Raw genomic sequence first — 26,870 nt, 5'->3', positions numbered from 1 at the left:
AAATCCACACGACTACGGTGAGAGAGAGAGAGACACACGCAGACTCCAAATATCCAGCAGCAGGCGTCAGCGTCGGGATCGAACCCACGACCTCCTGCACACCAGGCGAGTGAGATAACATCTCTTAGCCACCGTGGTGGTGCCTCTACGCCAGTGTTCCCTCACACGCAAACAGAAGCGCAGACACCCCCCCCCCGCCGCACACACAGAGCCCCCCACCCTACTTCGAGGTGTAATCCCGTCTGACCCAGTTACTAGACCCAGATCTAGGGCACGCAGCCCAAAAAGCATTTTCTCTCATTGTGTCAAGTCTAAATATACACGCATCGTCGGGGACGAGTTGCAGTCTGCGTCTCCTCTGCGTCTCTCTTACGTGCCGTGTACATGTGTACACGTGTTCATGTGCGTGTGAACATATGTGTGCGTGTGTTGAGAGCGGTGGCGCGGTGGTTAGCGCATCGCGTTACGAACCCACTGACCTGATTTGTATTTCCGACCACGGCTTGACGACGTCAATGGGCGACTGGCATACAGTATAGTGTCTGAATTGGTTCTGGGCCTCCCCTAGGTCGACTCAGCCTGAAAACGAGTGCCTGGTGCGGTAATGCAAACATCGCCACTGGAGAGACAAAGGCGGCCGGGCGTGGTACTGGCTACACCACCCCCCCGTGTGGCGTTCTGGCCTTCATAGGTGCTCGCGAACAACACTTGCCCCAAAAGTATGCGAAGTCTGCTCGAGGTTGAATTGTCTTTGTCTGCATGTAGCGGTTCGCAGGCTGCGAGAAGAACCCAGAAAACCCGAGTTCGAATCCAATATCAGTGGAAATTATCTGAACCGGTCTTGGGCCTCCCCAAGACAGACTCAGCCTCAAATGAGTACTTGGTTCGGTGTGTAAACATTGCTGCTAGGGAGACAAAGGCGGTCGGGCGTGCTGCTGGCCACCCACCCGCTCGTGTACCGTTCCGTTCTTCAGAGGTGCTTGCCGACAGTACTTGCCTCTACAGTCTGCTAAAGGCTATACGGGGGATCTTTGTCCTTGGTTTCTCTGCGTGTGTGTTAATATATGTATTTAAGTCTTTCCACTTGTACCTGTAATCATGTGTGCTGTTCGCGAGCACCTATTAATGCCTGTCCGGTTTGCGAGTGCCTATCCAAGGCGTTTCCAACAGCAGTCACCTCCCATGAGCACGGTTGGCTACGTACGGCGCGAAAGAAGTTCAACACACACGCGTAAAGGAGACCGTGTTAGGAGCTTGAAGAGAGGTGTTATTCACTCACTTTCAGCGGGGGGAGCGCCACTCTCGCCTGTAAGACATCAGTGTGAGGGCCGTCATACATTTCAAACCGTTGAGTTTGACAGCACGATGATGGGGTGTTTTCGCATTCGTGTATTGTCGGGGGCCGCACTTAAGGCCACCAGGGGCCGCCTGTAGCCCTTGCAATGAGGAGCGCTGTTGTCGCTGTACAGGGAGCGCCTATTAAAGCCAGCAGCACCACGTGGGCGGGCAGTCCCGAATACTCAAGATGTTATCGGCTAATTGACTTGCTGGAAGGCAGCTGTCGAGCAACTGCCAAGTCGCTTCTTTCACGAGACTCCTCTAAAGAGAACCACCTTGACACCGCTGGTTACGAATCACCGGCAAATCCACTCAGCTCCACATCCTCCTGTACCGCATCAGTTCATCTCTTCTCCAGCCCATGCCACGACCGTTTCGCCCCCTCTATCTGGCCAAACAGAAGCTGCTTGGGCATGCGGTAACTGGGCATGCGCACTACATGTCCCAGCCACCACATATTTGCATGCTGGATGAACACAATGATGCGACTCAGTCTATATATTTCCAGTATCTGCGGGTTCCTCGCCGAAATAATATCAGGATTGATCGTAGGCAGGACATCTTGAATGGTTCAGTCGGCATAGGCGTTCTTGTAAAGGGGGGGTCCATATTGTTGCAAGCATCGAGAAGAGAGGCAATGATTGTGGCCTCAAAGGCTTGGTGCTTCGTGTCGAACGACGGGCCAGGCAGATTCCAGTCATCATCATGCAGCCAGAGAAAGGAGCATGCCACTCGACTTCTTCAGAGTGAGACCTCTGCCTGCTTGCAAACCTGACCTGGCCATGAGCACACTGCTCAGACACCAGAACTCCTGCAACTATCTCGACAACGAATTGCTCTACTCGTGGAGCGTTGAGGGGGTGGAGTGTTCGATGACAAATATTCCCATGAAGGCGTTGAGCTTTATGTAGAGCTGACGGTAAGGTGTCATCTCTTTGCGGCTAGCTCCGTGTTCAGCATTGGGATAGTTTAGATCCTTCACAGAATTGGCAGCAATCACCAAGTCACTGTCATACATAACATGCTTAACCGCACAGAGGCTCCGACTGTATCAGGCAATTTTTTATAAACCGGCTGAAACGCATCATAATGACAAGAAACGAATGGGAGATGGTAGTGTAGGGTCGAGCACTATTTTGAGAACTTACGCAATCTACAGCTTGGGCTTGAGATTAAAACTCCAACGATCCGACCATTTATCTTCAACGAGGTGGTCACAAAGATGTTTCATCTTCGTGGAGCCAGTTGACAATTCTGGTGCACTCCAGTATTCTCAGGGAGTGGGGTCTGACCTCTCATCGTGTAGTTTTACTTGGCCCGGCATAATCGGTCTTCCTTGAGAAGAGAGATATTTGTCTTCATGGGCTCTGATCTGGTTATAAAGTTCGTGCGTGCGTGCAACGGGTCAAGGATGCACCCAAACTCTTGGATGCTTGACAGTATTGTTGGTCATGACCAGGTCGATCAAGGTGTAGTTCCTGTTGAAATTGTCTACGCTTCTGTAGCGGACAAACAATGTGGTGTTAATACCAGAACGCTCCTACCTGAACCCAATTCGAGGATTATACATCATTCTCAGCGTGTCTGGGAACACGATGTTCATTCAGGATGTTTAATAGTACGCCGAGGAGTGAGATGCCCCGGCAGTTGCTCCAATTAGTGGCGCCTCCTTCTTATAAAGGGGAACTTGTCATGTGGTCCAAATCGCTGTGATGTAATTCCCGCACACATTTGGCACGCTCACACACAGAGATCCCCCACGTCGCCCTTAGTAGACTGCTGGGGCGTTTGTTGTTAGCGAGCACCACCTATGAAGGCCGGCACGGCACACGAGGGGTGGGTGGCCAGTAACCACGCCCGGCCGCCTTTGACTGCCAAGTGGCGATGTTTACACATTGCACCAGGCGCTCATTTGAGACTGAGTCGACCTAGAGGAGGCCCAGTTCCGATGATCGTCAATGGTGTTGGCCGTTGCTCTTTCGGTAAAGTAACGTAGGTAGATAAAAAATAATAATAGATCACGACGTTTCGATCGCCACAAAAGCAATCGTCTTCAGGTGTCAGAGACTTTACCGAAAGAACCAAAGAGAATGGATTCCTGCAGTCACGAAAGCTTCAAGTCAAGATGAGAGATGAGCATGTCCATGTCAGAAACCTGAAGCTCGGCAAGAGCTCGGACAGGGCAGTGGCCACGTGGAGGTGGAAAAGAATGGCAAGCCGCCATTAAATTAAATTTAGTATTCAAACAAAAGTCTTGCATTCAGATTCAAACAGTTATCCATTCGGTGATGTCAAGGGACACACATTTTGATTTAATAATCAGACATGTATGCATAAACTCGTTTTTGTATATTTTAAAAAATGATAAAAAAAAAATTGCTGACTCCATTGCATCGTCTCGGGCTCGTCTCAATCATTCTCTCCCTCTCTTGTCGCCGGCAGTGAACGAAAAACTGCGCGCGTCGCCAACGCCACAAATTGATCGCAACAAACGACAGACGCGCAACGATGGTGTCACACGGGCGAGACGCGACACCGGGAGGGGGTGACACACATACGAGCTGCGCCGTGACACACTTTCTACAGTAAATTCACCCGCTAAGCCCTTCGCACGTAATTCTTAGAACTTCCACATAATAACTCACGTAACCACGCGTCTCGTCTCCGCCCGGCTAACCCAAATCTGCACACCCACCCACCCACCCGCACGCGCACACACACACAGACAAATATCCCCCGTGTAGCCTTAACAGACTGTTGGGGCAAGTGCTGTCAGCGAGCACCGATGAAGGCGGGCACGGCACACGAGGGGATGGGTGGCCAGCACCACGCCCGGCCGCCTTTGTGTCCCTAGTGGCGATGTTTACTACACACCGCACCAGGTATCTATTCGAGGCTGAGTCGACCTATGGGAGGCCCAGTACCGGTTCAGATAATCGTCACTGGTGGTGTTGGTCGCCGTGAGCGGGGATCAAACTCGGGTCGCCGGGTTCGTAGCGCAGTGCGTTAACCACTGCGCCACCGCTCCACGCACGTAAACACAAAGATCCCCGTGTAGCCTTAACAGACTGTTGGGACAAGTGCTGTTAGCGAGCACCTACGAAGGCGGGCACGGCACACGAGGAGGCGGGTGGCCTGCACCACGCCCGGCCGCCTTTGTCTCCCCAGTGAAGATGACTACACACCACACCAGGTACCTAATGGAAGTTGAATCGATCTAGGAGAGACCCATGACCAGTTCAGATAATCTCGGGTCGCCGGATTCGGAGCGCAGTGCGTTAACCACTGCGCCACCGCTCCACGCACGCACACACAAAGACAAAGATCCCCCGTGTAGCCTCATCAGACTGTTGGAGCCAATGCTGGTAGCGAGCACCTTTGGTGGCCTACACACACGCACACACACTGTGGAGTCCTCTGTTAGTGGGAGTGGATGTGTCACTCTGTCTTTCGTTAAGTCTGCCGCTGGATTTCACTAAGCTGTTTGTGCTATATGCAGGGAAATAAGTGCCACTTTGCTGAGTTAAAAACAATGTGTGGAAAATCTATTATAAAATAAAATGGACACCTTTTTATAAACGCATCCAAGGATCTATATTTACAACTCATTATTCTAATGCATTTAGGGTTCAGTGAGGAATAATGACAATTCACTTGTTTTTTTATTCAAGGAGAGTGATCTTGCCGACCTATTGCACGCGGCTTCGTCTATTTGCATCTCCCGCTCCACTTGAGGCCCCGCGTCCTTCTTGTCAAGGACGTTGGTGATCCACGGCCCCTCCATCCATGCGAGTTTTGTCCACGATTATTTAACTCAAGAACATCTTGTGGGAACTGTAATTGTCCCAGCCAAAAACATTAAATTCAGTCCGTTTTTATTTTCATTACACGGCCCTCCTTACATGAAGTTTTGTCCACGATTTTTATTAAATAACTTTGCATCGGATACTCCTGGTTACGCTAAAATTGTAAAAAAAAAATCGCTTATGAACTTCATTCACTGTCTCCCCTGGCTTCCTGTGGTACCTATAATTGTTGTCGCAGCCAAAAACACGAAATTTAGTCTCTAGTTTTCTCATTTCATGTCCAACAAATTCTAACTTGCTTTTCTGATAGCAGCGGCGGCGAACCGAGGTCAAGTTGGTGTGGAGCGTAACCATCGACATTGAGGGGGGGGACAAAGTGGGTCGAGTGTGATGCTGACCACAACCACAACGACCACGTGTCCCACTCTCCTCTGTTGGCGCTTGCTCGCGGCAGTTGCTCCAACAGTCGTCCTTTTGGAGGCTCTGCTGGGGACCTTTGTCCACACGAGCTGTTCTCCGTGTTCAAGTTCAAGTTTCAAGTTCATTTAATAGGTATAGCCCTGTGAACCATTCGGCTCTTGAATCGGGTGCAACCGCAACAAACAAAAAACAAAAACATGAACAAAAAACATCTTTAAGTGAATATGTGACTGAGTGCAAACAGAAAATCCAAGAAAAGACAGCAAAATATTGCAGAAAAAGCACCGTACACAAAAATGTGCAAAAATCCCAGTGGGATGCAAGTCAAACAACAACAACCACAAGACAACTTAGATTAAGGCCATCAGTCTAACTCCGTACTACAACAAACAAACATGGCCAAACCAAAAAACGTATCGAAAATCACCAAAATAAAGCCATGAAAGCAATGAGACAGTGGCTCGTGTCCGTGTGACTTAATAACGAGCAGCTCCTTGCCACGGAGTTCGACTCTGGCGTGGTGGGTGCGGGTCAGGGGTCGGCATCCTACGACGCCGCAGCCGCATGCGGCTCTTGAAGGACTCCTTCGAAACGTTTCTTGTTAGGGACACAACAAGGATCCCCCGTATAGCCCTAACAGAACTGTTCGGTAATTGCTGTAAGGGAGCACCTGTGAAGGCCGGAAAAGGCACACGAGATGTTGTGGCCACCACGCCCGGCCGCCTTTGTCTCCCCAGTGGTGATGTTTGCATTACTGCACCAGGCTCTAACTTTGAGGCTGAGTCGAGCCAGAGAAGGCTCGGGACCGTTTCAGATAATTGTCACCGGTATTGATGGCCGTGAGCAGGAATCAAACTCGGGCCGCCGGGTTCGTAGCGCAGCGCGTTCACCGCTACATCACCGCTCCACACTTATTAAGGACCACCGTGCATTGAGGCTCTTAAAGTATTGAGTTGTTTTTGTTTTACCGAATTACATTTTTTGTTGTTAATGGCTCTTCTTATTATTTTGATTGTCGACCCCTGGTGTGGGTGATGCTGATGATGGGAGGAGGAGGGCGGGGGGGTCGGATGACTCCCTTGACAGATCCAACCTGGAAGAGGTTCAAGGAAGGCAATGGTGCAACTCTGCAGCAATGTCTTGCTCACGCTGCTGCTGCTGGAAGGGACTTCACGAAAGGGGAACTCTCTATAGCGGTGGGCTTCTCAACCATTTTTTGGCGACTTGTTGAATTTTGCCTGACCCGACACGGTTCTGAGAAATGAACGTATGAATAATTAACATCGATATTTTAACCACCTGTCCATTTTAGCACATTTTTGCGGAGGGAGCTGGTAGGAACGTTGGGTTGCTCGGTCAATGGCCAGGGTCAACGGCGGCGTGGTGTATTCCGCAAATATGCCTGACTGAGGGCGGGCACAAGCCGGCGTGAGTAGGTTAAACGTTGCGTTTTATAAGGGCACCACGGGGTGACCAGCCCCTCCCCACCCAGCCCCACCCAGCCCCATCCTCCCCACCCAGCCCCTCCCCACCCTCCCCACCCAGCCCCTCCCCACCCTCCCCACCCAGCCCCTCCCTCCCCACCCAGCCCCTCCCTACCCTCCCCTCCCCACCCAGCCCCTCCCTCCCCACCCAGCCCCTCCCTGCACAACGGACGGACGGACACAATAATCCCTGTGGGCTGGTGTAACCAGGAGGTTCCTACCAGTATGAGGTGTCCTAACTAGCTAGTTACTGGGAGCGAATAAAAAAAATCAAACGGACGCTACTCGCTGATTACTCTTGGAAACCCGCGTTGTTTACGATTAATGAGTCTGAAAGGTCTTTTATAGCGGTCTATGTTACAATTATGGCTGTAAATGTTATCGTAGTTATTTTATATTGGCAGATTCACACGTGGCTATTCACCGATGACTGTCACGTCTGGTATCATTCCACACATTTATAAATCACCTCCCGTCCCCCCCCCGAGCACACTGCCACGTGTACCCCCAGGGATCCACGTGCCCACCAGTTGAGAACCACTGCTCGAGACAGAGCCCCACAAGGCGGAGCTTTCGAGGGTGCTTTGTTTAGCCTCCTCTGATTAGCATGGTTGGTCTACGTACGGTGCCAAAGAAGTTCAACATATATATATTTTGGCCAGACGTCTTGGAAGAGGTGGAGGTGTCCACACGAGGCAGTAGACGCAGTACAATGAGCCCCACCAGCGTGCCCAGGGGGTGATCTCTGGCTCTGTGTGCAAGAGGCGGAAACCCCCTCCAAAAGAACTCCTTACCATAAAAACTAGAAGATAAACAATTGTTTTTTTTATTTTACCAGGTAAGGCCCACTGAGCTATGTAGCTCTTTTTCAGACGCGGCCTGACCACAAATGATAGCTCAACGAAGCGGCTTTTGTGGAAATTCATAGCAGCCAAATATTCGAAATGCATGTTACTGGTAGGAACCGCCAGGTTACACCAGCCCACAGGGGATTATTGTGTCCGTCCGTCCATCGTGCAGGGAGGGGCTGGGTGGGGAGGGAGGGGCTGGGTGGGGAGGGGCTGGGTGGGGAGGGTGGGGAGGGGCTGGGTGGGGAGGGTGAGGCTGGGTGGGGGTGGGAGGGGTGGGGCTGGGTGGGGAGGGGCTGGTCACCACGTTTAACCTACTCACGCCGGCTTGTGCCCGCCCTCACAGTCGGGCGTATTTGCGGAATACACCACGCCGCCGTTGACCCTGGCCATTGACCGAGCAACCCAACGTTCCTACCAGCTCCCTCCGCAGGAATGTGTTTAATGTGGAGGGTAAAACTGGAGAACCCGAAGACAAATCCACACGACCACGGGGAGAGCGACACGCAAACTCCAGAGATTGCAGGATGGTCTGTCTGGAGCGGTGGACTATTCTCTGAAAATCCAGGTGAGGAACAGAGGTGCTGGTTGCATATTTCTTCATGATAGAGGACCATCTAGTTGGGGTTGGGGGATATAGCGATGTTTATTGCAAGACGTCAAAGCCGGAGTGGGTCACGATGTGTATACAGTACCGCCTCAAAATAGGCATGTTTTTGGGTTAGATCGCGTTAATGTAAATGTGTCGTTACACCCGTCACCACCACCCGACACAGCCAGTGAGTAAAGTTTGTCACGAAAACAAAACATGGCCAATTAGTTGCTAGTTCGGTGTGTTGGAGAGTAAAGCCACAGCATTTACAATTCGAGAAGGACGTTTTGCCGGTAATTACAACCAGCATCATCAGGCGACAGCCAGCATCGTGGATAAATCCTCCTCCTCCTGTTTCGGTCTTAACTAGAGGGGTGAACGTGATGTCGTCACTTGTGAGCTAATCAGAGGGGGGTTAATGTAGTCGTATCAATTATGATGGATATCGATAATTATTAGTTGAGCGACCACCTCGTTACAACGAACCGCGCGTGTGACGAGGGTAGCTGCAGGGACGCGTTCTCCTGTAGCTGACTTACATCTCCCCTGCACAGCGGCCGCGTGACGTCAGCCACTCAGCATGTCAGGATCGGATCGAACGCACCGCCAAACACGCCGACGAACGGAGAGGTGCAGCGCGGACGCCCGGAATCAACTCCTCATTTGAGACCCAAACATCGCACCCTCCTGGCTTTCAAGTTCCTCCCCGCAGACACCGGTGGTGTATGTACATATGTTGAACTTCTTTCGCACCGTACGTAGCCGACCGTTGCTCATCGGAGGTGTGACCATCGACCGCATGAGAACATGAACAGGTCGATGCGCACATCTACTTCGTGAATGGAAACTTCAAGACACCAGCCACATGAGTGCGACTGTGGGCAAGCAACCCAAAAAATATATATGGGCCATACGGTGCACCCACAAAGACTCATCGAGATACATAGAGACCCATCGGTAGATTAAAGACAATCCAGAGTCGGGCGGTTGTGGTCATGTGACCCAAACTACGGACAATGTCGTGAACCACCTTAGACTGCGCTTCTTCAACGAAGGAGGAGGAGCAGCAACACGACACGAACTCTCTGCTGAAGCCCTCTCGTCGTGGCTAGCAGACCTCCACATTGGCATTCAGCTCCCGAACACATTGCCAGTGTCAAGTATATAACACAATCGTGCATTGTGTGTACAACACAGGGCACTGCTGCACTGTGAATACCGCATGTGCCTGTGTGTGTGGAATGTATACTGATATTGTCTTTTCCGAGACCAAGGTTCTCTGCAAACCTTCTGGCTACCATCAAATGTTTGTACACGAAGCCATCCAGATATACAAACACAGAAATAACTTCAACCGTGATGATGGGTACAAACTGAGTAATCATTGGAAAGGTGTTATTAACCATGTAAAAAAGATTTAACTACGCATACTTGTACCATCTTATTTGACAGGCACTATTCTACTTTACCGAGTGTTGACATCCCCAGCGTTTGACAGTGCTGCCCTTTTTGTATTTGGATTCTCAACCAACACCGGTTTAGGTCGAGGTACACCGATTGTTCTCTTTTAGCCACCCCCCCCCCCCAACACGTTCCATTTATTGGCTGCCACATTCAGATAAGCCCCTCCCCCTTAACTTGTATTTAAGACCTTGTCTCTTGGAATTTTGCCTCACTTGATACAGTAAATTTAGCTGTGACGGTCCCACCTGATGACGGAGACTTGTGTTGCCTCCGAAACGTCGTGATTTATTATTTTATTTCTATTATTATTTCTATAATTTTTATTATTATTTTTTAACCTACGTGACTTTACCGAAAAAACCTAAAAGTATGAATCCTTGCAGTCACGAAAGCTTCAAATCTAGAATTAAAATCTATAATGTGTGGAATGTCTTCATGTTGCATGTGACCAGGAGACCTGTGCAAATACTATTATAGAACGGAACGGGGCAGACCATCTTCTTGGGTCGACTAGTAGCGATCAGCTCCGATCCTTGGATGACTCCCACAGTAGGAACTCCCCCCCTCCCCCCGCCATGAGTCCAACTCGTCATTTCTTGTTGTTGCTCCTCCCTGAGTCGTGGCGTTGTTGTAGGATGGCAGCACACACACAGCCTGAGCCACCACCAAATGTCTCCCACTATACACAGATGGGAGGGGGGGCGGGGGCTGCGAAACGAGAACACCCGCAGCCTTTTTAGGTCACGCGGCTCATCCACTCCACTTACTGTATCCATTCATTACTGACCCACATTTACGTCCAGTACCGAGCAATTCATTTAATGTTTTCAACGCAGGGCCTCGGCTATCGCGTAATGTACGCGAGGGCTCATTTATCAGGTCACCAGGTAATCAGTCGGCCAGCGCCCGGCACAATGCGCGCCTTCAGCATCCTTGAGCCCACGCTCACAATCATCTGGGGCCATCGAGACAGCGGGGTACACCCAGATGAAGCTGCGTGGCTGTCAGAGGACCGTCCCTTTTGTTTTTTTAGCACACGACTCATGGTGCCATCAGTTCAATGACATTCTTGTGTAACGTGCATAAAATCACGTGCACAAGGTAGTGAATGTTGCCTTTAGGCTATTGCAGTAAATGCGACAGGACAAATTCGAACACACGAGACGGACAATACAAACACGACGACCGTGCCAAGGAGACACAATAAAGTACGATTCTTCAATTGAATGAATTGAATCACTGAAGGAATGAAACATTACTTTGACCAATTCCTTCTGCACCTCGTGGTGTGACGAGGATGTCCTCTTGCTCCTACAGCCATGGGCGGAGTTTGGGGGGGGGGCATGGGGGGGGGCAATGCCCCCCAAAACTGGACACTTTAGTTTATTTTTAGCAGTTTACAATTAAGAGAAAAATATGTATTAATTATATGCACCCGCGATTCCTAATGTGAGGGACAAGGCGAACCCCCCCCCCCCTACCCCCCCCCCCCCCCCCCAAATATAGAAGTCAAACTCCACCTAGGGTCTACAGCCACTCAGCAACTCTGCTGGAGCACACTTGAAAGACCGTGCGGTGTTATAAAGCAGACGGGATCTACTACCCAGAGGTCGCCGGTTTGATCACCAGGTGCGGTAGTTGAATCAGAATGAAAATATGTATTTATACTGGAGGAAATTCGGCAAGGTTTCATAAATACCACCCCCCCACCCCTCGACCACCCCCGCTGCCTCTGTCCACCCAGACAATTGTATTGGCAGGCCACGAGAGTTAGTCGATTGGCAGGCGACGTCTGCGCGTGATGGGGTCAAGTGTGGCGACTCCCACCTCTTCCAAGGCGACGGTGCAGCTTGGAAGAGTGGACAGGATCCCCTCTCGAGGGACTTCACCAGAACTCATTCTCGTGAAGTCCCTTCCACCAGCAGTGACCTGAGCAAGCAATTGCCGAGCTGCACCTTGACGTGCTTTGAGCACGCATACAGCAGTCTCCTCCTTTACTATACTTAGATCACAAACAGAAATATGACGTTTTACCCCCCCCCCCCCCACAATCATGCGCCCCGCCCTCACCAAAAAAAGGTAACACACTCCAGAATTACACACATGCTATAAGCAGGCTTATGCTACTTTTAGGATTGGTTTTAGGGGGCTCAACAATTGTATTCGCGGGCGGTGGTGGTGGGAAATGCTGTTGAGTGCATTTTAATATTCATGAGAGGTCGGAGCCTTCCCGCTGAAAGGACAGCGACGTTTGGTGAGTGGTGGGCGCCACTCCATTTGGAGAATATTTTTCGCGCGATTACACTGGTCAACAAAAAAAATAAGTTTTTTTTCTGGCCTGGACTTTTGCAGCTGTTTTAGACTCATTTCAGGGTGCTGATTCCAAATCTGATCTCAGATTTGCTCTATCACATCTCATTTTTATGCTATCGGCATACCCCATTTTCATTGATTTTACCCGAAATTAACTCTGTCACTTATGATTGCAAGTTGTTGCGAGTCAGTGACTGCTTTAGTGTTAAAATATGGTGCTGTGTTTTTAGGATAGTGTATTTATAATATCATTTTATGTAGATATCCACATTTATTTAATATGTTTCTTCTGCAGTTTTTATTGAAAATTCAATATTTGATATCTCAAAAACCTGATGTGATAGACAAAAACTTGGAATCAGCACCCCAAAATTACATTAAAACCGTTGGAATACCTTATGCCAGAAAAAGTGTGTTGACCAGTGTTATTGAGTTGGGGCCCCTACCGCATCGGCGCTCCGAAACGTCCCAGACACGTGCGTCCCATGCACGGCGTGGACACTGGGCAGTGCCCGGCACGAGGATGTGCCAATTGGACACGATAGAATTCTAACACTTGCATTTTATAAGGCGTAATAAATTTTGGCACGGGGGCTTTTGCGATAAATTTATTATAATAATAAAGGGGGGGGGGTGTTGTTAGATCGCGAAAATATAAATGTGTCAAGATGATGAAAAATAAGTGTAGATTTTACCCTTTCTGACAATAAAACAGGTGTTAAGATGTTCGAATACCAAATAGATACTTTTCCCAGGCACCAAGTCTGTAAGGCACCAAGTCTGTGAGACACCAAGTCTGTGAGACACCAAGTCTGTGAGACACCAAGTCTGTGAGGCACCAAGTCTGTGAGGCACCAAGTCTGTGAGACACCAAGTCTGTGAGGCACCAAGTCTGTGAGACACCAAGTCTGTGAGGCACCAAGTCTGTGAGACACCAAGTCTGTGAGACGCCAAGTCTGTGAGACACCAAGTCTGTGAGACACCAAGTCTGTGAGACACCAAGTCTGTGAGACGCCAAGTCTGTGAGACACCAAGTCTGTGAGACACCAAGTCTGTGAGACACCAAGTCTGTGAGGCACCAAGTCTGTGAGGCACCAAGTCTGTGAGACACCAAGTCTGTGAGGCACCAAGTCTGTAAGACACCAAGTCTGTGAGGCACCAAGTCTGTGAGGCACCAAGTCTGTGAGGCACCAAGTCTGTGAGACACCAAGTCTGTAAGACACCAAGTCTGTGAGACACCAAGTCTGTGAGGCACCAAGTCTGTGAGGCACCAAGTCTGTGAGACATCAAGTCTGTGAGACACCAAGTCTGTGAGACACCAAGTCTGTGAGGCACCAAGTCTGTGAGGCACCAAGTCTGTGAGGCACCAAGTCTGTGAGACACCAAGTCTGTGAGACACCAAGTCTGTGAGGCACCAAGTCTGTGAGACACCAAGTCTGTGAGACACCAAGTCTGTGAGACACCAAGTCTGTGAGGCACCAAGTCTGTGAGGCACCAAGTCTGTGAGGCACCAAGTCTGTGAGACACCAAGTCTGTGAGGCACCAAGTCTGTGAGGCACCAAGTCTGTGAGACACCAAGTCTGTGAGGCACCAAGTCTGTGAGACACCAAGTCTGTAAGACACCAAGTCTGTGAGGCACCAAGTCTGTGAGGCACCAAGTCTGTGAGACACCAAGTCTGTAAGACACCAAGTCTGTGAGACACCAAGTCTGTGAGGCACCAAGTCTGTAAGACACCAAGTCTGTGAGACACCAAGTCTGTGAGGCACCAAGTCTGTGAGGCACCAAGATTGCCCGAATGTCTGCCGGGTTTGTGGCTCGGCGGGTCTCCCTGTCTGGGAAATGGCATCGATGTGTCAGGTGGTGCCAAGGTCTGGTGGTATCGAACTGATTTTTGTGTTTCGTTTGTTGTCCGATTAGCACGGTTGGCTACGTACGGTAGAGAGTAAACCCACGACATTTACAATGGGATCACTCTCCGACGCACCGGTGTGCTGAAATAGTAACTAATTGGCAGGTTTTGTTGACGTGACCAACCTTACTAATTGGCTGTGTCAGTTGGTGATGAGTTAACGACACATTTACGCAATCTAACAAAAAAAGGACCAAATCCCATATAAACTACAGCCACTAGCCAACAAAAAAAAATGTATCACAACACAGAAATTATCACAACGGTGAATGAACACGTCGAGAATACTCCTCCTCGACTGCGTTTCTCGAGACAAGAGCGGTCAGAGGTAGTGTTGCGAGGAGACGAGTGAGTGAGTGTGTATGTGTGGTATTCGCCATGTCCGTTCAGTATTACTGCACGAATCAGAGTAGACTCTATGGAAGCCACTATACATAACACATTTCTGGAATAGCAATACAACTGAGACATCCGGTTGCTTAAGCAATCGATGACTCTACGGAATCTTCGGTTCGATTTCTCGACTAACAACCGGATAACACAAAGGCATTATTTGAAAGAAACAAATCTCACCTGTTCCCACGTGTGCCGCTGGACGGGAGGTGATGGCCGGACTTGGTGACGCCATCACCACCATCAATTACTGCGTTTGTAGGGGGATGTGGGGGTGGCTGCCATTTGGGGGGGGCGGGTGGTGGTGGGGGGGGGGGGTAATCGATTACAACAAAGTACAGTAATCGATTAGTCATTTACAGTACAGTACTCGACGTATTCACCCGGTCGTGGCAGCAGCTCTACTTTGTAGCTTGCTGACTTGTCCCTACTGGACATTTGTAAAGAAAAAAGAAGAAGAGCTTCATAGCTCATCGGATTCCTCCAGTCGAACTAAAGATTCTGATTTTAATGCAGTTGCATGTATGTATGTTGACGTTATTTCGCACAGCACGTAGCCAGCCGTGCGAATCGCAGGTGCATGATCGCATTGACATGTAAGATACGGTGGTTGCAGCTTGCAAGTTTAGAATAAAACGTGAACATTAAGGCAGCAGCGATGTGGTTGTAAATACAGTTCATAGCCGGTGACTGTATAGTCCAGGTACTGGGGCGCCACAGTGAGGAGATGTTAACTACCTCGCCTGGTATGCAGGAGATCGTGAATTCGATCCCGACCCTGACGCCTGTTGTATATTTGTAGTTTGCATTTTCTCCCCGTGGTCGGTTGAGACCTCGACATTTAGAAACACGCGCTTAGAGTATTTGGCTGCTATAAATATCCACATAATAAGCCAACTTTGTTGAGTTATCAACTGTGGCCAGGTCGCTTCTGGAAAGAAAAAAAAGAAAGCTACATATCTCAGTGGGACTTACCTGGTTAAAAATATAACAAACAAGTTTAAATCGTGCAAAAATTGGCAGGTCAGTCAGCATCAGCAGCAGCAGACGCAGCAGCAGCAGCATCAGCAAAGACGACGATGTTCCAACAATCGCGAGATGTATCACTGAGCTGTCGTTAGCCGGGGGCACGGCGTGGCCTGAACACCGCAACCCATCACATGCGTGCACATGAGCCACTTTCAATCGCTCGGACTCAGTCTTGTTTATCTCTTTATTTCATAAGTTGCTTCTTAGTCTGCCTTCGGTTAGCCTCTTAAGTATAAGGCGCTTATGCATTATGCGCCGTCCGATAGCTGTGTACCTCTCACAGTTATTAAGCATGTAATGATTCATAATTTCATTGATAAAACATGATTATTAGTACTGTATACTCTTTGGTTCTTTCGGTAAAGTCACGTAGGCATCAAATAAAATAAATTACGACGTTTTTATCACAACACAAGCGGAAAAAAATATAATCCAGCAGTCGAACTGCTGGATTTTATATTTTTGTGTTGCGATCGAAACGTCGTAATTTATTTTATTTTCTACCTACGTGACTTTACCGAAAGAACCAAAGAGTATGGATTCCTGCAGTCACGAAAGCTTCAAATCAAGATTATTAGTATTGTTAGAGTCACGATGCGTGCATCGAATTGTGCGTGCAAGAAATCATTTACAATTCATGCAAATATTTCACACGTGTATTTAAGATGAATAGGAGCTAACAAGACTATACTAACGAGACGACAGCACAAACGAGATAGTTGAAATACGATTTTTTTTAAATCACTTACTGAATAGAATCGAGACCGCCGAATTGTCACAGATTTTGGTTCTCATTACATGCCCGATAGCTTAGGCAGAGTCACGTAAAATGGAAATAATAAAATAATAAAAATAAAACAGAAAAAAAAATTTTATTTGTATTATTTTATTATTTCCATTCTACGTGACTTTACCGAAAGAACCAAGAAGATGAATCCCTGCAGTTACGAAAGCTTTAAATCGAAATTTAGCTTAGGCAGAGTTTGACTTTTATATTTGGGGGCAGGGAGCAGGCGTTCGCTTTGTCCCTCACATTAGGAATCACGGCTGTATATAATTAATTTATTTTTAATCTTTATTTGTAAATTTCTGAAAATAAATTAATGAAGGAGTCCAGTTTTGAGGGGGGGGGGTGCGTTGCCTCCCGCGCGCCCCCCGCAAACTCCACCCCCGCCCGACAGGTAAGTGTTAGGGTTGTGCGAAGCTTTCGTTTGGTGCACGCTGAGATTCCCAGATCCACCTCTGACAGCTCCCGTCCATTCCCAACGACCCGGTGGGTGACCCAACCTCTCCAGCAATGCACAACCACGCTCTCCGCCTTCACACCAGGAACCTCACACGGATCAATTGCAGAACATCCCATCACTTCGCTCCCCTCAACCGAAGAATAAAACATTCCTCCTCCGACCTCGAAAAACCCAAACGCACAAACGCACATGGTTGGACAGATCTCTTTCTCATTTGCGGCACCACGTCTCTGGAATAACATCCCCGAAGCAATCCGCACACTCGACTCCATCATCACTGCTAGTCAAATCATAACTCAACAAGACGTCTCTCCACTTGCATACAACAACAGCCGCGATTCGCCACTAAGTGGCGGTGGCGTCACCACGGCGCTTGTGCCAGGCCATGTGCACTTTAAGTGTTGTGTCGAACGCCCGCTGGCAGGAGGACACGGGACAGACCCAGGTGCCATGGATTGACTGACTGAGATGACTGGTACACTCATACAACTAACTCACAATCTATTTTTTTAAACAACTACAGTTTGTAAACATTTTATGTTTCTCATTTTCTTTGGGTCTTGAAGACGATTGCTTGTGTTGCGATCGAAACGTCGTGATTTAGATTTTTGTTATTTTTTTCTATCTACGTGGCTTTACCGAAAGACTCAAAGACTATGAATTCCTGCAGTCACGAAAGCTTTAAGTCAAGATTTCATTGTTTACAACCTTTCAAATATGATGTTAAGCTTTAAGTCATAGCGTGATAGGCCTTTCAGTGACAGGATCTGTGCCAGAAAGGCGCCACGCGTATAAACAACATGAAATTGACTCGACTCCACGACGTGAAACAACTATGATCCCACCAAGGGGCGCTCTCCGATAAAAAATCTAACGCAACTCTTTCATTTAACACTCCAAGCCCACTGAGCTGTTCGCTGCTTGTCAGAGGTGACCCGGCCCACACGTGGCGATCACTCATATCGAAGTGGCCTATCGGGTGTGGGAATTTAGAGGAAGCAGCCAAATCATCAAAACGCATGTTTAGAAGAAGGGGGGGGAAACCCCGTCACATATCACAAGAATATCCTCCACGATAAATTAAGTTGGGAGGATTCCACGCAAGGTCCACTGGCTAATTCAGCAGTGTGTTATTATGCAATTGACAAAAAACCGTGACTTAATGTTCCCCCTGGGAAGACTTAGCAATGTTCCAGGGACAGCTCCCTCCAACAGGATCCTTGGGGAACCGGAACAGGTGGAAACCAAACTCCCCCCCCGCCCCCCCCCCCCATCGCTGCTCCTTATCGGAGCTTCTTAGCCCTGGGGGGGGGGGCCCAGCGCCTCGGCACCCCGATCCCCCAGGACTCCAATTCAAAATCGGCATATTATTAATACTGGAGGAATCCGATGAGCTACAAAGCTCTTTTTCACAGCTGTCCACTCGTTTTCACAGAGGTTGGCTCTCAACACGAACCCCCAACCCCATTCGCCTTATCTTCATCAGTTCTGGGCCAGGGCGCTTTCCTACTATGTGGGTGCGTGCGTGGCCATCACCACGGGCCTGGCGATGCCCTCCCAAGGCCGGCTGGCCCCAACGCTCCCGCGGTGCTCCCCCCGCCGCTGCGGCGAGGGCCTCCGTGCAGTGGCCGTGCCGCTCGTGGCCAGGACTGCTGCTCGGCTCTGGGGGACCTCCGACCGGCCTGGAGAGGCCGATGGCAGTAGCCTCACCGGCGTGGGGGGGGGGGGGGCAGGGGGTGCCTTGGTCCCCCCTGGTGGTCAAAGCTACGCGTTGGGGCCCCCTTGACAACCGCCATGAGCGGTGTAAAAGAACAAAACACTTAACGGAGCGCCCCTTACAACGTGAAATGTTCGAGACCGTGAGCGTAATGATGCGATTAGGCGAGACGAGCCGCGATATATAGTAACCCTGGGTGGGTGCGACCGTGCGAGAATGAATCAAATATTGGGGCTCCCACCTGACCCGATTGCCAGCCACCCCTGAGCTGCTCATGCCCTGGCTACGCCACTGGCCAATGGGCACCGCTCACCTCCTGGCCGGCTGGCGGCCATCCTGGGACAGAGTCTCAGGCGGCGGGGCAGGGCTTCGTGGAACGACTTTCACAGCTGGCTCGGAGATCTCAACGGGCGGCATGGTCGGAGGCATGGGTGCCAACTTGCTGGCATTGGAGGGGGGTCTGTGGGAAGCCTCCATCGATGTTCAGCAGCGCGGGCGGGGGTGGTCGTGTTGCCGTGGCTTCGTGAGTGGCTAATGCATCGTTGTTCTTCACGAATTTTCAGAGGGGAGTGGGGCACTTTCGCCGATAAGACATCATGAGTGTGAGGGCCCGCCACACCGCCTGCTGCGAGGGCTGTTTTCACTCTGTGTGTATTATCGAGAGCCGCACTAAAGGCCACCAAGGGCCGCCAGTGGCCTGGGGGCCTTGCGATGAAGAACACTGGGCTCATCGTTTGTTTTGAATTGAAAAAACCACACAAACTGAGCACTGTCTCCATAAATGCTAACCTCCAATGGTGATAGTGTCAGCTAACACAAAAAACACGTACCCGAGTTTGGAGTATTGTGTATTTTAAATAAACGTTGACTCAGTAATCCCACCCTAGTCCACTGTGCGCAAGAGCGCAGAAGCATGGTCACCACATCTACGCCTCTATATATAAGGAACGAAATAGTTAGCTTTCTCCACAAATCTTGCTGTCGCCTGATGAAGCTAGTTGTAATTACTGGCGAAATGTCGTACTCAGATTGTAAATGTTGTGGCTTGGCTCTCCAACACACCGGTGTGCTGTACTAGTATACTCCACTATACACTACACTATACACTACTATACACAATACACTACACTATACACTACTATACACTACACCGGCGTGCTGTACTAGTGACGAATTGGCCACGTTCTGTTTACGTGACAGCCATTACTAGTTGGCTGTGTCGGGTGGTGGCGGGTTTAACGACACATTTATATATTTACGCGATATAACCCATAAAACCTCTATTATGGACCTATTCTCTATAGTAACATAAATACATATTGTAATACGTCCATGCAATTTAGCATTGATATGCATTACCTCATTGGAGAAAAATATATCCAGCTAATTTGTTTGGCAAAGACGCTGTGGTGCCCCAATAGTGCAACGCGTGATCTCTAAACTGAAGACGCTGCCCATCGGCTGATTACAGCATGCCTGCAGTGTGTGTCATATACTTTCAGAGCGTTACTCTTTGGTTCTTTCGGTAAAGTCACGTAGGTAAAAAATGATAAACGTAAAAAAATAATAAATAAATCACGACCAAAGAGTATGGATCCTTGCAGTCACGAAAACTTCAAATCTTTCAGAGCGTTGCCGATGATTAATCCGTTTCAGTATTTTTAACGTCCGCTGGAGCACACCACTGCCAGTGAAGTTCTGTAACGTTTTTGTTTTGACTCAACGCAGGAAGAAAAAAAAGATGTGGAACTTACAGCTCCACTCGGCTCCAATGACTTCAGCTACTGCTTGGCCAACCACTCACCAAATCTACGATCCGCACAGATGGGTTTACAACCCCACTTTCTGCACTCAAGTCTCCTGGCACCGTCGGGTGGGAGTTTCACACAATCTATGCTGCTTTGTAATGCTGATGAGGATTATGATGATGATTTCGCACGGATGCAGCTGGTGTGCGCGTGTGCACGAGCGTGTGCAAAGTGGTGAGCCCAATTTGTCGCGCGATGTGCTGTGATTACGGTGACTTGTTTTTGATTCTCGGACATGCACATCATCAGCAGAATGTGATATCTCAACCTATTCTAGGCCTCTTATAGGTCAACTAAGCCATAAATACCCAATGCAATGTCAACCTAACCACTTCATTGACAATGTCAGCCTGCTGGGGTGTTAACCACATCGCTCGTAATCGTGACGTGCAACCACGGACAGCACTTCCTATTACAGTCTCAGGCTACATGGGGGACGTGTGTCATTGCAACTGTTGTGTGGGCTCAGGTGAAAGCTAGGAAGTGATGTTGAGTTTTTGTGAAATTAACTGTTGACCCCTAGACCTTGAGATATTTGCACATACGTGTCTACCTGTGATGTGAGGTGAAACTACTTTCCACAACAAAGACTAATTTCCTGGCAGTGATTTCAGCCGCATCACCTCTACATAACAAAAGGCTCAGTCCCTTTTACACGTACCTGTACATCATCCGCACCTAGTTTACACAACAAAGGCTCATTCCTAACAGCGTGCTTCAGCCGCACCGAACCTCACAAACATAATATCCAGGGCCTACCTTGGCTCCTCCCACCCTCAACCAGTACATATACAAGGACTGTTTTATTGGAATTTCTCTCCCTTGATACAGTTATCGTGCTGTGACGGTTCCACCTGCAGACGGAAGCTTGTGCTGCCTCCGAAACGTCGTGATTTTTTGTTATTTTTTTTATTTTACTTTTATTAATTTTAATTTTTTACCTACGTGACTTTACCGAAAAAAACCTAAGAATATACTTTCCACCGCTGTGGCTTTAGAAACCGCTCCACAACTCACAGGTTCAGAAACACCCAGAGCCCAACTCGCGCCTTTGCCGAAGGCACCGTTTACAAATGGGTCTGGCGGCAGGGGGGAGTGAAGCTGTCGGTGCGACACAAACGTCATGTCAGACTGATCGCAGTCTGATTGGTCGGCTTCCACCTGTGGGCGGGGATTACGCTGTGACATCACAATGCCCATGGTGGAATCCTCGAGCATATGGAATCTAACACCACCGATTCATCTTACCCCCCCCCCCCGGCCAATATTCATAAACTGGGTGGAATAGTTTTGATAAATTTCGATTTAAAGCTTTCGTGACTGCAGATTCATCTTCTTGGTTCTTTCGGTAAAGTCACGTAGAAGGGAAGTAATAAAATAATAAAAATATTAAAACATAATAAAATAATTATTACTTCCCTTCTACGTGACTTTACCGAAAGAACCAAGAAGTTTTGATAAAGTCACAGGCCTAGATTGTCTCCAAAAAAATATCCCCGTCTTCACCTATTGGGGCTCCACGGTCTCCATGTATGGGCCAACTCTGCTCATCCGCACTGCACACAACTGGCCTCACTGTCGGACGGGAAATGTCTCCTCCTCCTCTCTCTAGAGCCAGCAGTGGCCAGCCAACATCACCCGAGCCACACGCGCCTCCTTCAATCCACCCATACGCGGCTCTATCGAAGTGGCATCACGTATAACGTGCTATCACGGCAGCAAAGAATAATGTCTCCCGTGCTGTGCCGAAAACTATCAATATATGCGCACACTTATATATACACACTTGGCTCTTTGCAGGACGCATCGGTACTTTTTGGCTTTCGGTCTGTTACAGGCTGGCCACCCCTGCTCTAGAGCTACCCCTTTTCCACTGCATAAGCGAACCGAGCCAGTCCCGGGTTGTCACTGGGGCATCGATTATCAGTTTTGTTTTAATTCCTCTGCAAAAAACCCCCCCCGAGCCTTGCCACTTACGTCGCACGCAATTAAATAAGTCGAGCCGCATGCAAATGACACAGTAACGCTATGTCCTCACAGCGTACCGACTCGACGGCACGCACAATGAACACATCGTTAACCCCAACTCCTGGCCCTGCTTGGCCAGGGGCCACTTTCAGATGCCTTTTGCGCAACCGCTCCACAGCTCAGTTCTGGCTCAACAGATAACCAGTGGGGGGAAAAACCAGCCGTACTGCTTGGCTAGTGGGGTAAAAAAAAACTGTGTTCATATATACACGCACTGGCCATTGTGAATGGACACCAGACAAACATAATTGGGTCATTGTTTTAAAATTTAATTGTAATTTTCAATATTAACAATAAATTCATAATTCATCACGTTTCCTCGTTATCTGTGTGCTGTGAAATGTGTGTGGTATAGTGTGCTTAGTATGAACCGTGCGTGTGTACACACGTGGATGTACATGCCCCGAGTATGTATGTGTTCATGTGCACATTGTGATTTGCCTGTGCGCGTATTGGATATATCCACGTGTGTATGTATTAAGTGCTTATGTACATGTGCGTATGTGTTGTGTACAATTCTGGTTCATGTATGCAGTGAGTGCGCATTTCGTGTTGCATATCTGCATGAGTATGTGTAGGTGCATATGGGTGTATATGTGTACGTCCATGGACATAGGTCTGTATACTGTATGGTATGTACGTACACAGTTTAATGTGTGTGGTTATGTACACGTTTGTGTATAAGCTGTATTTACGGGCACAACTCACTCAACATGTTTATGTTAAGAGCAGACTCGGTGCAATACACAGATTTTCCAAAACTAGTTCACTCCACGTGTTACAGTCACTGGCTTACGGCTAGCTTTTGCAGCCTTCAAACTCACATTTACAAATCATTTATTCATTTCATATGCCGCCCTTTTCCATGCCATGTCGGTCGTGGTGATTGTTTGACCACTGTTTGCTCTTGCGGATGAGTGCAGGTTGGTGGAGTGGGAGGGGCAGGAACCCGTGACCGGTTCCAAAATCACTCGGCACTTGTTGTCGAGCCGGGGACCGGGAATATAAAGTCATTGGGTTCCTATTACGGACATGCGCTAACCATTGTGCCACCACTCCACACCCCATTGTGGAAAACATGTCCGAGAAATAATTTATCGGTATGATTGTTTTTTTGTTTGAATGTGATGACATCAGCAATAATAATAAAAAAACAAGTTGCTCTGAAGTGCTTTTAGCTGTTTGAAAATCATCGTTCGTATGTTTTGAAATTAACATAGCTGCTGTTAAATAAAGAAAGTTGCCTCATTCGTGAGAGGTGGGCCTCCCCTGTAGCCAGGCTCGCTGTGTAATGCGGCGAGAACTGGTTTCGTCAGCGAGACGGAGGCCACGTCATTCACGCGCTTGCTGACCATATTCACTGCCCATTTAAACTCAGTAGCTGTGGCCACCAAAGGGTTTCTTTACTTTGAGGAAGGCTACCAGCTACCCAGTAAACACGGAACATTGGGTCAACATCCAGGCCAACGTTTGTCCAGCGATTCCAACCACCTGCCAATGTTGGCCCAACGCTGCATGTCTACTGGGTAAGAGTGTTTGAAGCCTCTCTTAATGCGTGTCCAAGGCCTCAACATTATTGTCGTGTGTATGTTTGTCCCTGCCAATGTCCCTTGTGTAGTGTATACATAATATGTACATGTCCATACAAGTACACGCTTCTGTGCGTAATATACTTTTCATACACCTGCAAGCTAGGGATGTGCTACCGATTTTTGGATTAATTTAGAAAAAAAAAGGCCTGTATATGACATTTTTGACGGTCTGAATTCAATGTTTTTGCGTATTGAGCCTCAAATCGGAAGTGACGTCGCTCATGTAACGTCACGTCCGTGCTTTTCTTGGCAAAAGTGGTGTCACACGTGGCATTGGGTGACATCGCCAAAGCTACCACAGACATCCTTAAAAATCAAAATTATTTTGAATCTAAAACTCATCCTTACTACGTGCGTATACTGTATCTGTGCTCGCCTGTCTGCATATCTGTACGTGTCTGCATGCATACATGTTCTGTACCTCTCCGTGTGCGTATGCCTTTGTGCGTATGTAGACATGTCCTGTGTCTATCGTGTACCCACCTGTATACATGTGTATGTGCACAGAAATGTCTATGTGCACATACACCTTTTAGTGCACAGTTCACACAACAATACGTGCAAACACATTTTTTTTTTAGTCCGCCTCTTATTAGTTCGTCTCTCTCTCTCCGTGCGTGCGTGCGTCGATCGGTCGCCCCCTCTCGGGAGTCGCCCCATTAGTTGCTCGCCGCACGTCTCAAACTCCGGTGACCGCCGCGCCCCCGGCCGTCGCTGAATCCTTGCCCAGGAAGCCCTCAGCAAAGAGCCTCTTGAGCTTCGCGACTTCGGCCGAGAGGCTCGAAAGCTCCGTGCGCAGGTGCTCGTTCTCGGCCCTCACCGCGGCGCCACTGTCATCGCTCGGGGGGCCGCCCCCTCCCTCCGCGCCCTCGGGGGTGCCGGATGATCCCCCCGGGCCGGGGTCCGCACCTTCGGAGGGGCCCGAGCCCCCCTCGCCGCCACCCGTGCCTTCCCTGCCGTCGGCCCCGTTCACACCGTGCGCGGCACCGCCGCCGGCCGCCGGCGCCGCAGCGACGGCAACGGTGGCGTTGCCGCCGCCGCCGCTAGCACTGACGCCGCTGCTGCTGCTGCTGCTAATGTCAGCAATGTCTCCCGTGTCGCAGGCCACCCGCAGGGTCCCATCTCCCTCCTGTGTGGTTTTGGGGGGCGACCGCTGTTCTGCGGTTGCAGGGTTGGCGACGGTGGCGACGATGGTGGCGGCCGTGACGGCAGCAGACGAGGGCAGCGGAAGGCCATCCATCCTGCGCCACGTGGGCGACACCACGCCCACGCTGGGGTGGCGGTCGGGTGGCGCTCGCCTCAGCACCCCCGAGTAGCCAGGGCCTGGGCTGGAGCCGGGCCTGGGCGGAGGAGGAGGCGGAGGCGCAGTCAGGGCCACGACGCCGGGCCCCAAGGAGGAAGGGAAAAAGGAGGTGGGGGCGGCGGCCATGGCGGCGGCGGCGGCGTCCTCGATGCCGGCGCTCTGTTTGAAGCGTAACTTGTGCGGGAGGCACGAGGAGGGGGACGGCGAGGGCGACTTGAGGGGCGTCTCGTCCGCGAGGGCCGGCGTCGCCATCGTGGCCACCAAACGCAGCGCATGGCGCTCCGACGCGCCGCCTGCCGCTGCCGCTGCCGTGTTCGCCCTCTTGGGCGGCGGCTCCTCCGCGCTCTCTACCCCGTCGCCGTGACGGCGCAACCCGGGCGCGCACGGCGAGGACGACAACGACGAGGTCGACGACGTGGACGACAATGACGATGTCGACGACGACGCCGAATTCGCCGCCGCCGCCGCCGTCAAATCGGCGTCTCGCGCCGCCGCCGCCGACTTCGAGTCCAAAAGTACCGCGGTGCCGTCGGCCGGGCCGGAGCACCGGTCCGCGGCTCCGGCGGCGGCCGCGGGGGGGGGCCGTGGCCGCCGCGGCCCCAGAAGCGGACTCTGGGAAGAAGACAGGGCTCACCGAGCCGGAGCCGCTAGCGGGAGACGCGCAACCCGACGAGTCGTGGCGGTTCCCGTAGGCCCGGCCACCCCCCAGGGAATCCACGAAGAGCGCATGGTGAGCGGAGAGCGGCGGCTGCTGGTGGTGCTGCTGGTGGTGGTGCTGGTAGTGGTGATGGCTGCCGCTGCTGCTGCTGTTGCTGCTGCTGCTGCCGCCGCTGCCGCTGTGGTGGTGCTGATGGTGGTGACCCAGCTGCTGGTGGTGCTGGTGTTGCTGCTGGTTGTGCTGGTGCTGACCGAGGTGGTGGTTGTGGTGCTGGTGGTGGTGGTTGCTGCCGTTGTTGTTGTTGCTACCGCCGGTGCCGTTGCCATTGGCGTGGAGGTCGGCGCCGTTGGGCTGAGGCTCCACGTCGAGGCCGAAGCGGAACTTGAGCGCGAGGAGCTCGGCCTGGGTGTGCGGGAGTGAGCGGGTCGCGTTGTGGGACGGGGAGGGTGGGAGGGTCGGCACGCACACACAGACAAGAGAAAGGGACGCGCAGATTCGTTACTTCGTGAAAGGGGCACGGAGACGTCTGAAGTGTTGCGTACGCACCGTAGGGTTTGTTGCGTAGCCACTGTAGAATAAATGTATATTTCGATTTAAAGCTTTCGTGACTGCAGGGATTCATCATCTTGGTTCTTTCGGTAAAGTCACGTAGAAGGGAAATAATAAAATAATAAAAATAAAACATAATCAAATACAATTCTCACGACGTTTCGGCCACAACGCAAGCAGCCGTCCTCAGGTGAAGAACAAGTCTGTCGGGAAGACAGCGTCTGAATGAAACACCCCAGGCTTGGAGCGTATTTTTAAGCTGGGTTGGAGGATGGAAGAGCGCCTTGACAAAAGAATTACGTTTAATTTTTATTATTTTATTATTTCCCTTCTACGTGACTTTACCGAAAGAACCAAGATGAAAAAAACTC

The 26,870-nt window shown here is 50.1% G+C and overlaps 2 protein-coding genes across 2 annotated transcripts in view; both read right to left on the bottom strand.

Annotated features, from left to right (window-relative positions):
* LOC144950105 (uncharacterized) overlaps positions 1 to 18,990 on the bottom strand; it is a 34,613-nt gene extending 15,623 nt beyond the window's left edge. The window contains exons 1-2 of the mRNA XM_078880162.1: positions 18,875 to 18,990; positions 18,388 to 18,526 (exon numbers count right to left, since the gene is read on the bottom strand). Of these exons, the coding sequence (XP_078736288.1) occupies positions 18,388 to 18,526; positions 18,875 to 18,990 (255 nt within the window). The remainder of the gene's footprint in view (positions 1 to 18,387; positions 18,527 to 18,874) is intronic.
* Positions 18,991 to 22,645: 3,655 nt separating this feature from the next.
* The window catches only part of LOC144955127 (uncharacterized), a 38,642-nt gene continuing 34,417 nt past the window's right edge, over positions 22,646 to 26,870 (bottom strand). Inside the window, 2 exon segments of the mRNA XM_078885459.1 lie at positions 22,646 to 25,525; positions 25,527 to 26,352. Of these exon segments, the coding sequence (XP_078741585.1) occupies positions 24,669 to 25,525; positions 25,527 to 26,352 (1,683 nt within the window). The 3' untranslated portion in view covers positions 22,646 to 24,668.

This window comes from Lampetra fluviatilis, chromosome 3 (genome assembly GCF_964198595.1).
Source record: "Lampetra fluviatilis chromosome 3, kcLamFluv1.1, whole genome shotgun sequence".
Lineage (NCBI taxonomy): Eukaryota > Metazoa > Chordata > Hyperoartia > Petromyzontiformes > Petromyzontidae > Lampetra > Lampetra fluviatilis.
This window is presented reverse-complemented; position numbering and strand designations above follow the sequence as displayed.